The sequence below is a fragment of the Coenobita brevimanus genome, chromosome 53 (assembly GCF_032717465.1).
Source record: "Coenobita brevimanus isolate Jiangsu-jjx chromosome 53, ASM3271746v2, whole genome shotgun sequence".
Lineage (NCBI taxonomy): Eukaryota > Metazoa > Arthropoda > Malacostraca > Decapoda > Coenobitidae > Coenobita > Coenobita brevimanus.
Window position 1 is genome coordinate 42,979,241 of NC_137006.1, and position 13,107 is coordinate 42,992,347.

Here is a 13,107-nt window from a genome sequence, read left to right on the forward strand (position 1 = left end):
TCAATTTCTCTCTCTTCTCCACCAACAATCTGTTATTCCTATCTTTCACCCCCCTACTATTTCCCCTTTCACACTGCCTTACTTTCTTTACCTCCTTCCAAAACAATTTCTTACTCTCCCTCCATTTCACACTCAGATTCCTCCCAAACTCTTCATCCACTTTCTTCTTACTCTCCTTCACCAGTCTCTTAACGTCCCTTCTCCTGCTCACATATACCTCTCTCTTCTCTCTCTCATCTTCTCCCCTACCTCTACTCGCCAACCATTCACCATATGCCTTCTTCTTTTGTTCCACAGCTCGTTTCACCTCATCATTCCACCATGCTGTCCCTTGCACACCCTTGCATCTCCTCCTCACTCCACAAACCGCCTCACACGCTGCGCTTATCTCTTCCGTGAATATCTTACATACGTCTTCCACCCCTTCCATCTGCTCTAGCTCATACCTTCCCAATCTTTCTTCCACTATGCTCTTATACTCTGTCCTCTTCTCACTATCTTGCAATTTCTCCACTCTTCTCACAGGAGCTGCTTCCTCCTGTCTTCCCCTTCGCCTCCTCAACCACTTTCTTTGCAGCTCTACCTTGGCCATCACTAAGTGATGGTCCCGAGACTCCATTCCCCCACCCTCTCTCCACACCCTTGCATCCAACACTTGTCTTCTCATTCGCTCATCCACACACACGTAGTCTATCATTGCCTTTCGTTCAACAAGTTCACCATCCATCCTCCTCCATTACTCTCCATGTATACCGGTGGATCATCTTATGACGAAAGTAGGTGTTAGCTGTGCCAACCCCTTACCAGCACAGATGTCCACCAAAGCACTACCATTCCCATCTACTTCCGCTGGCACACCCCACTGACCAACCACTCCATCCACTCGTACATTCCCGACTTTGCCATTCATGTCTCCAATCAACAGCACTCTCTCGCTCCTCTCAAACTTGTCCATACATGCTTCTACTCTCGCCCAAAACTCATCTTTCACTCTTGCCACTCGATCCTCTGTTGGAGCATACACACATACAATCGCCCATGCTTGTATACCTACTTTCATCCTCACCCATACAATCCTTGCACCCACTGTTCCATACTCTCTTATATTCTCCTTCCACTTCTTGCTTATCATCAGACATACTCCCTCTCTTGCCCTCTCATTCTCACTGACTCCCGCACATATACCTACACCGAATTCCCATTCTCTCATCCTTTCACCATTCCATTTAGTTTCAGTCAATCCACGTATATCCACTTTTGCATCCTCAAGCACCTGGACAATCTCTCTCTCTTTCACTTCATCATTCACTCCTCTCACATTCCACGTTCCTACTCTCAGAATGTCCTTTGTCCGTTCCTTAGTCGTCAACGTAATAATAATAATAATAATAATAATAATAATAATAATAATAACAATAATAATAATAATAATAACAATAATAATAATAATAATAATAATAATAATAATAATAATAATAATAATAACAATAATAATAATAATAATAATAATAATAATAATAATAATAATAATAAATAATCCAAACAGCCATTATCCAGCAGGTAAAATGACACGTGATATTTAGTGTAATTACCTGTACTCATTAATGCGATAATTACATCACAGGTGCTGTCAATTACCTGAAAATTTACCTGATAGCCATACCATTATTATTATTATTATTATTATTATTATTATTGTTATTGTTGTTGTTATTATTATTATTATTATTATTATTATTATTATTATTGTCGTTATTTTGTTTTTGCTATTGCTATCACTACTACTATTACAACTACTATTACTACTACTACTACTACTACTACTACTACTACTACAACTACAACTTCCCAAAGCTGTGAATCTGGGCTCAAGGCTACTAACTTCCTGGGAACTCGTGTGTGTGTGTGTGTGTGTGTGTGTGTGTGTGTGTGTGTGTGTGTGTGTGTGTGTGTGTGTGTGTGTGTGCTGATCCCTGCAGTCATGAAAGGCCAGGCAGCGTCTCCCAGTGCAAAGTCTGCCGGTACGACTGATAGGCACAGGTTGTTCCCTCGAATCAAACTCACTGACAAGGTTAAAATTGATGCCTCTGGACTAAGTTTCTCATTGACAGGTGTTTGGGGAGAGAGAGAAATTTAATACTTTACCTTTATACTCCTTTCACCTTAACTTGGCCCAGATTTTCGTCCTTTTGCAGCTTATTTCACGTAGCTCAGTGGCAGAAAAAACAATGCTACGGCTCTATATCCTTCTCATGGCACTTCTTCGTGACTAGCATCATATTCTAGTGTTAATCTGTTGTTATACCTCAGCATTCAAGATGGAGAGATGGCAATTTTAGGCCTGGTTGGAGGTAGAGGGGTATGGATTCTCTCTCTCTCTCTCTCTCTCTCTCTCTCTCTCTCTCTCTCTCTCTCTCCTATCTTATCATCCCAGTCTCATCTTTCGCTCTCCTTATCAGTCTCTCTAAGATTAATAATACAGGTGTGATGATAAGGAGATAGGACAGGTGTGGGAATAATTAGAGAGAGAGAGAGAGAGAGAGAGGGAGGGATAATCAAGTTAGCTGACAAAATCGAGAGATGGGCGAGATACTCTCTCTCTCTCTCCCTCTCCCTCTCTCTCTCTCTCTCTCTCTCTCTCTCTCTCTAGTTTACCCTCGCAAAATTACTGTGTACTGTTGCTTGATGTCTGTTTATTTTTCCTTTGCTTTCTCTTGCTGTCTCTACCTCCTCTCTCCCCCTCCCCTCTCCCCTCCCTCCCTCCCTCCCTCCATCACTATCCATCCTTGCTCCACCGCCACTCCCTCCCTTCCTCCCTTCACCATTTTCTCCCCCTCTCCCCCACTTCCTCCCTCCACCACGATCCCCCTCTTTCCCTCCCTCCCTCCCTCCCTCCTTCCCTCCCTCCATCCCTCTCTGTCTTTCTCTTCCTCCCCTCACCATTATCTCTCTCCCTCCCTCCCTTCCTCCCCCTCCCCTCTTATCTTCTTCCCCTCGGATGAACATGGAGTTTCTGATGTGGTGGGGAGGGGAGGGGAGGGGGGTGTGGAAGGGGGAGGGAGGGAGAGGAGGGGAGGTGAGGGGGGGAAGGGGGAAGGGGGAAGGGATAGTAACATGGAATTGGAGTTGCTGATGTGGTGGGGAGGGAAGGGGAGGGGGAGGGAGGGGGAGGGGAGGGAGGGGGAGGGGGGAGTAACTGGGAGGAGAAAGACAGGTGGAAACGGTAACCCGGAACGATTACCCGGTTACCAGACATGGATTACCACAACGAGGAATATTTACCCAAATTACCCTTTACCTTGGCCCCGTATTCTCTCTCCCTAACACCTACTCCTTAGCGGTTTATTTTGGCATACGGCGGGGTAATGTCCTTTTGCACGTCATTTATGCAGAGTACGGCGATAGTGGAAAGACTGGTGCAACACAACAGAGGACAGTAAGGTGTAATAAATAGAATAAATCGCTTAGGAAAAGGTGTTAGGGAGCTACCTTAACCAAGTATGTCAGGTGGTGGAGGTGAAGAGAGAGAGACAGAGACAGAGACAGACAGACAGACAGAGAATAACAGTACCCTCTGATAGCCACAAACACACTCCTTTCCACTGCACTCTACCTTCATACAAACAAACACTCCCACCATTACTACCACAACTACTACCACTACTACTACTACTACTACTACTACTACTACTCCTCCTCCTTCTCCTACTACTACTACTACTACTACCACCACCACCACCACCAATTAACCCCTACTCTCTCCTTCGTCGGCAGGTGAGAAAGTGGACCGACCTGTCGAAGAAGGGGGCCCTCCTGCCGTGGATTGGGGACAGTGGTGGACCTATGACGGGATCTCTGGACCGCGATTCTGGGGCGTGATCAACCCGGCGTGGTCCAGGTGTCGCGAGGGCAGGAGACAGTCACCCATTAACATCGACCCAATTACGTTGCTCTATGATCCCAATTTAACCCCATTCGCCGTCGATAGAGTTACGGTGAGTTATTCGGGTAGGGAGATGGTTTGCGTGTGTGTGTGGAGGGCTGGGGGAGTGAGTGTGTGTGTGTGTGTGTGTGTGTGTGTGTGTGTGTGTGTGTGTGTGTGTGTGTGTGTGTGTGTGTGTGTGTGTGTGTGTGTGTGTGTGTGTGTGTGTGTGTGTGTGTGTGTGTGTGTGTGTGTGTGTGTGTGTGTGTGTGTGTGTGTGTGTGTGTGTGTGTGTGGCTCCCTAACACCTCTTCCCGAGCGATTTGTCCATTTCACCTCACTGTCCTCCTCTGTGTGACGTAAATCCTTCCAATATCGCCATCCCCTGCATAAATAAAGTACAAAGGGACATGAACCAGACGTATCCAAAAAAATAAATCGTTAAGGAAGAGGCGTTAGGGATAAGTCGCTAAGGAAGAGGTGTTAGGGATAAATCGCTAAGGAAGAGATGTTAGGGATCTTCGACAGGTGAGAAAGAAATGGACTTAGAGTTATCATCAACGCCGACAATGGCTTTATGAAGGTCAGGTGGGCGGGTGTATAGATAGATAGATAGATAGATAGATACACAGACAGATAGATAGATAGATAGACAGACAGATAGATAGGTAGGTAGATAGATAGACAGATAGATAGATCAAGGCTGACGCTGGGTCTCTATGTCTTAGGTGGACGGGGTGCTTAGACAGATAGATTGATATAAGCAGGTAGACAGACAGACGCATAGACAGATTGATAGACAGATAGATAGACAGACAGGTAGAGAGACAGCTAGATAGATCAACGCTAACGTGGGGTGTGTGTAGCTCAGGTGGGCGGGGTGCTGTTGAACACGGGCCACGGCGTTGAGTGGCGTGCAGCACAGGGATCAGCGCTGGCCAACGTGACAGGAGGCCCCCTCAGCTACACCTACACCCTCACCCACGCCAGGATACACTTCGGCCACACCAACCACCTGGGATCAGAACACCTGGTCGATAACAAGGCCTTCCCCGGAGAGGTGAGTTACGGGTACCTGGGACGCCTTCAGGTGGTGGCACTGATTTACCTGAGCGACTACCCTGCCCAGGTAAGCGGGGGTGGCACTGCTTTTACGTACGTGGTCACTTATATTTCCACACCAAATTTATTATCGATTTACAGCTAAGAAAGGTACTCCCCGAGGTACACTATGCCTGCTAGGGGTACAAATGTCACCCGTACTAACCCTGTACCCTCAGTTACAGCTCTACGGGTACAACTCTCAGCTGTACCGTAACTTCAGCCAGGCCTCGTCTCAGGTGTACGGTGTGCTGGCCGTCGCTCTTCTCATACAGGTACATTACACATAGGCTACTTCTTGCAGTACACACCTGTCGTCTTTCAGTACTCATTTCTCACCTCTTTCAGCACTCATTTACCAGCTCTTTCAGCACTCATTTCCTATCTCTTTCAGCACGCATTTCCCACCTCACTTCTCTCCCCTTCTTCCTCCCTCTCCCTCCCTCCACCTCACCTACATACACCCTCTTAGTCAGTCTTTCATTCTCCATTCTCTCCACATGTCCAAACCGCCTCAGTGTATTGCTCCCGGTTTGTGCAATATTTGAGTTTTTATCTTCCTTCTATGTGTGTGTGTGTGTGTGTGTGTGTGTGTGTGTTTTAATAGCAGAACAGAGGAAGGAAAAACAAATGAATAATAAAAAAATAATGCTGGTTAATGCTAGCGAAAGGTGACGTATATTTATCTTTGGCCTGACGAACGCTGTTTCGATCCTAGATGATGATGATGATGATGATGATGATGATGATGATGATGATGATGGTGATTATTTTTAGTATTAGTATTTGTATTAGTATTAGTGTATTATTATTATTATTATTATTATTATTATTATTATTATTATTATTATTATTTATGATGATGACTTATGACGATGATGATGATGTAATTAATGCCTACTAACAGTGCATGTATCAGGGTCTCAGTAGGGCAGAACCAGTAAATGTACGTAACGCCGGTGTGTGTGCTACTTATCCAGGTAGGTGAGAGTGTGACGCCGGAGCTACGTGTGCTGCTGGACGGTGTGGAGAGAATTACGTATGGAGGTGAGTGTAGCAGGTGCCGGGTAACAAATATATGCTAGTTGTGGCTTTACCTTGCTTTATTTTGCTTTATTGTGGCTTTATCTTGCTTTATGTTGCTTTATTGTGGCTTTACCTTGCTTTATTTTCGTTACCTTGCTTTAATTTGCTTTATTCTGGCTTTACCTTGCTTTATTTTGCTTTATTCTGGCTTTACCTTGCTTTATTTTGCTTTATTCTGGCTTTACCTTGCTTTATTTTGCTTTATTGTGGCTTTATCTTGCTTTATTTTCGTTACCTTGCTTTATTTTACCTTATTCTGGCTTTATCTTGGTTTATTTTGCTTTATTCTGGCTTTATCTTGCTTTATTTTCGTTACCTTGCTTTATTTTGCTTTATTCTGGCTTTACCTTGCTTTATTTTACCTTATTCTGGCTTTATCTTGCTTTATTCTCGTTACCTTGCTTTATTTTGCTTTATTCTGGCTAATCTTGCTTTATTTTACTTTATTCTGGCTTTACCTTGCTTTATTTTACCTTATTGTTGCTTTACCTTGATTTATTTCACCTTCATTGTGGCTTTACCTTGATTTATTTTTACCTATAAATTAATTTGAACACAATCACATTATTATTATTATTATTATTATCATTATATTTCCCTATAAAAAATTCGGGGTGTATTATATCTGCTATTATTATTATTATTATTATTATTATTATTATTATTACTATTATTATTATTATTATTATTATTATTATTATTATCATTATATTTCCCTATAAAAAAAATCGGGGTTTATTATATCTGCTATTATTATTATTATTATTATTATTATTTGATTTATTTTTACCTATAAATTAATTTGGACACAATCACATTATTATTATTATTATTATTATTATTATTATCATTATATTTCCCTATAAAAAATTCGGGGTTTATTATATCTGCTATTATTATTATTATTATTATTATTATTATTATTATTATTATTACTATTATTATTATTATTATTATTATTATTATTATTATTATTATTATTACTATTATTATTATAATTATTATTATTATTATTATTATTATTATTATATTTCCCTATAAATTAATTCGGGTTTTATTATACCTGACAGACCATTTTTCATTAGGTTAAATCACGCAAAAATTTCATATCAAGGTAGACGTGGATTCCCACTGCATACATTAATTTCGCTGACGAATCCTGTTTCCACTCATCAAAAACTATATATATAATGAGCTTTTCCTTTCATTTAGCTGACGAATCCTGTTTCCACTGATCAAAACTATATGTATAATGAGTCTTCTTTTTATTTCGCTGACGAATCCTGTTTCCACTCATCAAAAACTATATATAATGTGCGTTCATTTTAATTTCGCTGACGAATCCTGTTTCCACACATCAAAATCAATAAATGAACTTTTCTTTTAAGCTTTCTTTATTAGCTTTACCATCCAGTATCAGGAAGTTGTTACAGTGGGAGTGGAATCTATAGGCATACTTATAGCCTCTTCAAGCGATATTTATGATTCGGTTAAGCACTATATTCATTGTACTCTAACTTGGCCTAAAATTGTCATCTCTCCATGCTGAATGCTGAGTCGTAGCAGCAGATCAGCACCTGTATAATGCTAGTCACAGAGAAATGCTGCCTGAAGGATGCTGAGCTGTGGTGCCGCATTTCTCCACCGCTGTCCCACGTGAAGCAAGATGCGAGGATGAAAATCTGGGCCAAGTTAGAATAAAAGGAGTATAGAATCTTCGCCTCTTGTCACCCGTAAATGCTTCCTGTAAGAGAATGGAGAGTGAGAGTTGATTTACGCAATATTCCTTTTTTTAAACTGATCCTTCATATGACCGAGTGGATGGGAGAGTTAAATTGTACAATATTTATTTTCTTCAATTGTATCTTCTATTCTGTCTAGCCACACTGTTTTTTTTTTTTTTCTAATTCTTTGGTTATGCCTGGAGTGTAATTTGTTCATGTCTATCGTTGAGGAATAGATTATGGTCTGTTGCAGCTCTGAAATCTTTAATCAAGGTCCTGAAGGCGGAAAAAAAAGGTGAGCCAAGAGACAGGTAGAAGGGATGCAGACTCCACGGTTGGGAAATCTCATCACACATAAATAACGTCAGTCACAGCAACGTCACTTTACTCTTTTCACTCTGTCTGTCTATCTATTGCCAGACGCCGTAATCCCGTAAGGTGTGGCCACAAACAAATCGCCTCCATATCGCCCTGTCCCCCGCCATTTCACTCTAACTTGGCCTAAAATTGCCATCTCACCACCTTGAACGCTGAGTTGTAATATTAAGACTAGACTATGATACTAGTCACGAAGAAGTGCTATGGAAAGGATGTGGAGCCGTAGTATTAACTTTTTACGTTGTTAAGCCTCCGTAACTGCCCAATTAACCCCACAGCCTCCTAATTGCCCCCCCCCCAGGGTCATCCGTCACCGCAGCGTCACTTGTGGTACGGGGTCTGCTACCTGCCACGGAGCACTACTTGACCTACGACGGGTCACTCACACAGCCGGCGTGTCACGAAACTGTCACCTGGATTATACCGAACAAACCCCTGTACATCAACACTGCCATGGTGAGAGAGAGAGAGAGAGAGAGAGAGAGAGAGAGAGAGAGATTAGATAGACTGGAAGGATGGATAAACAGAAAGGGAGAGAAGAGAGAAAGAGAGAAGATATACACAAATAGATAGATATATAAACACGTAGATAAGAAGATAGAAAATCAGATAGATAGATAGATAGATAAAGAACAGAGAGAGAGAGAGAGAGAGAGAGAGAGAGAGAGAGAGAGAGAGAGAGAGAGTGGTACTAAAAAAGGACTTAAAATTGCCGATATAACACTGATTTTTGGGGAACTTAAAATTTTGCACTGTGGACCCATTATATTCCATTTTTGCCATTCCATTTTGACTGCTAGAGGTCCGAGAATTATCATCTTTTAACCATTGCTCTACCTTAATATAAATCACGCCAGAAATAACACAAATCAGGCCAAAAAATAACACGCACTTGGAGTTAATTGAATATACGTCCTGAGCAGTTGCAGGTTAATTTATGTGTCGACAGGTGAGGCAAGGTGATGTGGGATAGGTGTGAAGTGTTCCTTAGTGAGTGAATGGATTGGTGAATGAGTGAGTGGATGGATGAATGGTTGAGTAAGTGGATGGATGAATGAATGGATAAGTAAGTGGATGAATGAATGGTTGGGTGAGTGGATGGATTAATAAATGGTTATATAAGTGAATGGATGAATGAATGGTTAAGTAAGTATATGGATGAATGAATGACTGAGGGAATGGACTGATGAATGAAAGGGTGGGTGAGTGAATGGGTTAATAAGTGGCTCAGTCAGTGAATAAATTAATAAATAGTTAAGTGGATGGATGAATGAGTGGTGAGGTGGATGAACTGACTGAAAATGAATGATGGACGTCTATTGGATGAAGAAATAAATAATGTATGAATAAATTGGTGAATAGGTAAATGGGTGACTGAGTTGAGTGTAGGAATAGTGGTGATTGAGGCGGTGGCTTAGTGGTATCGTGTACGCCTTCCAGCTGCATCAACTGAGGGCGCTGCGTCAGGGTAACTCTTCCAGTCTGGCCCACGCCCCCCTGGCCAACAACTTCCGGCCCGTCCAGACCGCCCACCACCGCACCATACGCACCAACATTCACTTCACCACCACCACAAGGGTATGTCACCACCACACCACACCACCATACGCACCAACATTCACTTCACCACCACCACAAGGGTATGTAGCCACCACACCACACCACATCACCACACCACACAATACACACCAACATCCACCGCCATCACACCACCGCACCATACACACCAACATTCACTTCACCACCACCACAAGGGTATGTCACCACCACACCACACCACCACCACACCACCACACCATACCACCACCACACCATACACACCACTCACCACCACCACCGCACCATACACACCAACATTCACTTCACCACCACCACACAGGTATGTCGCCACCACCACACCACTACCACCACACCACACCACCACCACAACCACCACACAGCAATACTGTTCTGTTTTTATTTAATATTTTACACGTTTTTATTTTATTACATTTTATTTTATTTTTTACACGTGTTTTTATATTATTTTTTACACGTGTTTTTATATTATTTTTTACACGTGTTTTTATATTATTTTTTACACGTGTTTTTATATTATTTTTTACACGTGTTTTTATATTATTTTTTACACGTGTTTTTATATTATTTTTTACACGTGTTTTTATATTATTTTTTACACGTGTTTTTATTTTATTTTTTACACGTGTTTTTATTTTATTTTTTACACGTGTTTTTATTTTATTTTTTACACGTGTTTTTAGTTTATTTTTACACGTGTTTTTATTTTATTTTTTACACGTGTTTTTAGTTTATTTTTTACACGTGTTTTTATATTATTTTTTACACGTGTTTTTATTTTATTTTTTACACGTGTTTTTATTTTATTTTACACGTGTTTTTATTTTATTTTTTACACGTGTTTTTATTTTATTTTTTACACGTGTTTTTATTTTTTACGTGTTTTTATTTTTTGTTTTTATTTTTTTACATGTTTTTATTTTTTACATGTGTTTTTATTTTTTATTTTTTTATTTTTTCACGTGTTTTTATTTTTTCACGTATTTTTATTTTTACACGTGTTTTTATTTTTACGTGTTTTTATTTTATTTTACGTGTTTTTTTTACACGTGTTTTTTATTTTATTTTTTACACGTGTTTTTCTTTCCATTTCTTTAGTGTTTGTGGATTTACTGATGTGACTATTTCCAAACATACTCTCTCTCTCTCTCTCTCTCTCTCTCTCTCTCTCTCTCTCTCTCTCTCTCTCTAATAATTGTACCTTTGTGGCTTGGCAGGGTGTGAGGTGCCGAGCAGGTGAGCAGCGGCCGATTTACAAAGGTGAGTTAATTACCTGTATATACTCTCGCCAGGTAAGGAAGCCCCCTAACACCTCTTCTTAAGCGATTTACTTTATTACATCTTGATTCTCGCTAGTTAAGGAAGCCCCTAACACCTCTTCCTAAGCGGTTTATTTTCTTTATTACACCTTGATTCTCACTAGGTACGGAAGCCCCCTAACACCTCTTCCTAAGCGATTTATTTTCTTTATTACACCCTGATTCTCGCCAGGTAAGGAAGCCCCCTAACACCTCTTCCTAAGCGATTTATTTTCTTTATTACACCTTGATTGTCGCTAGGTAAGGAAGCCCCTAACACCTCTTCCTAAGCGATTTATTTTCTTTATTACACCTTGATTCTCTCTAGGTACGGAAGCCCCCTAACACCTCTTCCTAAGCGATTTATTTTCTTTATTACACCTTGATTCTCGCTAGGTAAGGAAGCCCCCTAACACCTCTTCCTAAGCGATTTATTTTCTTTATTACACCTTGATTCTCGCCAGGTAAGGAAGCCCCCTAACACCTCTTCCTAAGCGATTTATTTTCCTTCTTACACCTAACACCTCTTCCTGAGCGATTTATTTTCCTTCTTACACGTAACACCTCTTCCCAAGCGATTTATTTTCCTTATAACACCTTGCTATCCTACTCTGTTACTTAAATCATTCTAATATCACCATAGACTTTATTAATAACGCACCGGTACACCTCCTCCTAAGCGATTCATTTTCCTTCTTACACCTAACACCTCTTCCCAAGCGATTTATTTTCCTTATTACACCTTGCTCTCCTATTGGGTTACCTAAATCATTCTAATTTCACCACAGACTTTATTAATAACGTTAAAAATCTGATTACCCAGCCGTATCCAAAAATAAATCGCTAAGGAAAAGGTGCTAGGGAGCCTCCTCAAAGTAAGAGAATATATAACATCAAACTGACTGATAATATGACAAAGCTAGCACATATATCTCAATGAATTACAATGTCTTATCTCTTCCTTCATACCATCTCCAGTAGACCAGGTAAATCCTACTCAAATTACAGGTTAATTACGTATCCTCCCCACAGCGAACACGTGGGTGGGGTCCTGATAACAAAACGCCCCCACTACGTCTGCTGACTGTCCAAGGAACCGCGGAAAGGGTAAGGAGTGAGGGATTTCGGTACAGGCATGAAATAAAAAAGTTCGCTAACCATCCACTCATACAATTGTGCACTAACTTCCTTCCTTCCTCATTCCTCACGCTATGCAGAGAGTGGCAAAGTTAGTAGGATTTATAGTAAGCTGTAATAAGCAAACTAAATCTCTCAAGAAAAGGTGTTAGGAAACTTAGACGATACAGGGCTCAATGTACTCAAATCTGCAGTATCTATCGTTAAATATCTATCTATCTATCCATCTATCTATCTATTGCCAGACATCTTAATCCCTTATACGGGGTGGCCACAAACAAATCGCCTCCACGTCACCCTGTCCCCTGCCATTTCACTGCCCCGCTCCCAATTCACACCCTCCTCTCTCATATACCTCTCCACTCCATCCCTCCATCTCATCCTTGGCCTTCCCCTCCCTCTCTCCCCCTCCACCTCACTCACATACACTCTCCTCGTCAGTCTCTCACTCTCACCACACAAAGGTGAGTTAATTACCCGTGTTCTCGCTAAAGAAATAAATGACAATAAATACATGGGGATAATTATTGTTTATATTACAGTAAAGTTAATCTTATTTCTAAATCTAATCTTACATTTTCATTTCAGTATAGCCAGGCTGGATGTGTGGTAGTACCTGTAGGACTACCACAACTACTGCTACCACACTACCTTACTACCACAACTACTACTGCTACCACATTACTTCTACTACTACAGCTATAACTTCCATTACCATTACCGTTACTACTATTCTACTACAACTACTACTACTACGATTGCTACTACTACTATTGCTACAACTACTACTACTACCACACTACCTTAACTACAACTACTACTACTACTACTACTACTACCACCCTACCTTAACTACTACTACTACTACTATTACTACCACCAT

The 13,107-nt window shown here is 40.8% G+C and overlaps 1 protein-coding gene across 1 annotated transcript in view; it reads left to right on the plus strand.

The window, feature by feature from the left end:
- The window catches only part of LOC145400818 (carbonic anhydrase-related protein 10-like), an 82,573-nt gene extending 69,756 nt beyond the window's left edge, over positions 1-12,817 (plus strand). Inside the window, exons 4-11 of the mRNA XM_080273254.1 lie at positions 3,775-3,995; positions 4,794-4,982; positions 5,203-5,298; positions 6,004-6,070; positions 8,513-8,667; positions 9,652-9,789; positions 11,007-11,049; positions 12,813-12,817. Coding sequence (XP_080129380.1) covers positions 3,775-3,995; positions 4,794-4,982; positions 5,203-5,298; positions 6,004-6,070; positions 8,513-8,667; positions 9,652-9,789; positions 11,007-11,049; positions 12,813-12,817 — 914 coding nt within the window. The remainder of the gene's footprint in view (positions 1-3,774; positions 3,996-4,793; positions 4,983-5,202; positions 5,299-6,003; positions 6,071-8,512; positions 8,668-9,651; positions 9,790-11,006; positions 11,050-12,812) is intronic.
- Positions 12,818-13,107: the final 290 nt, after the last annotated feature.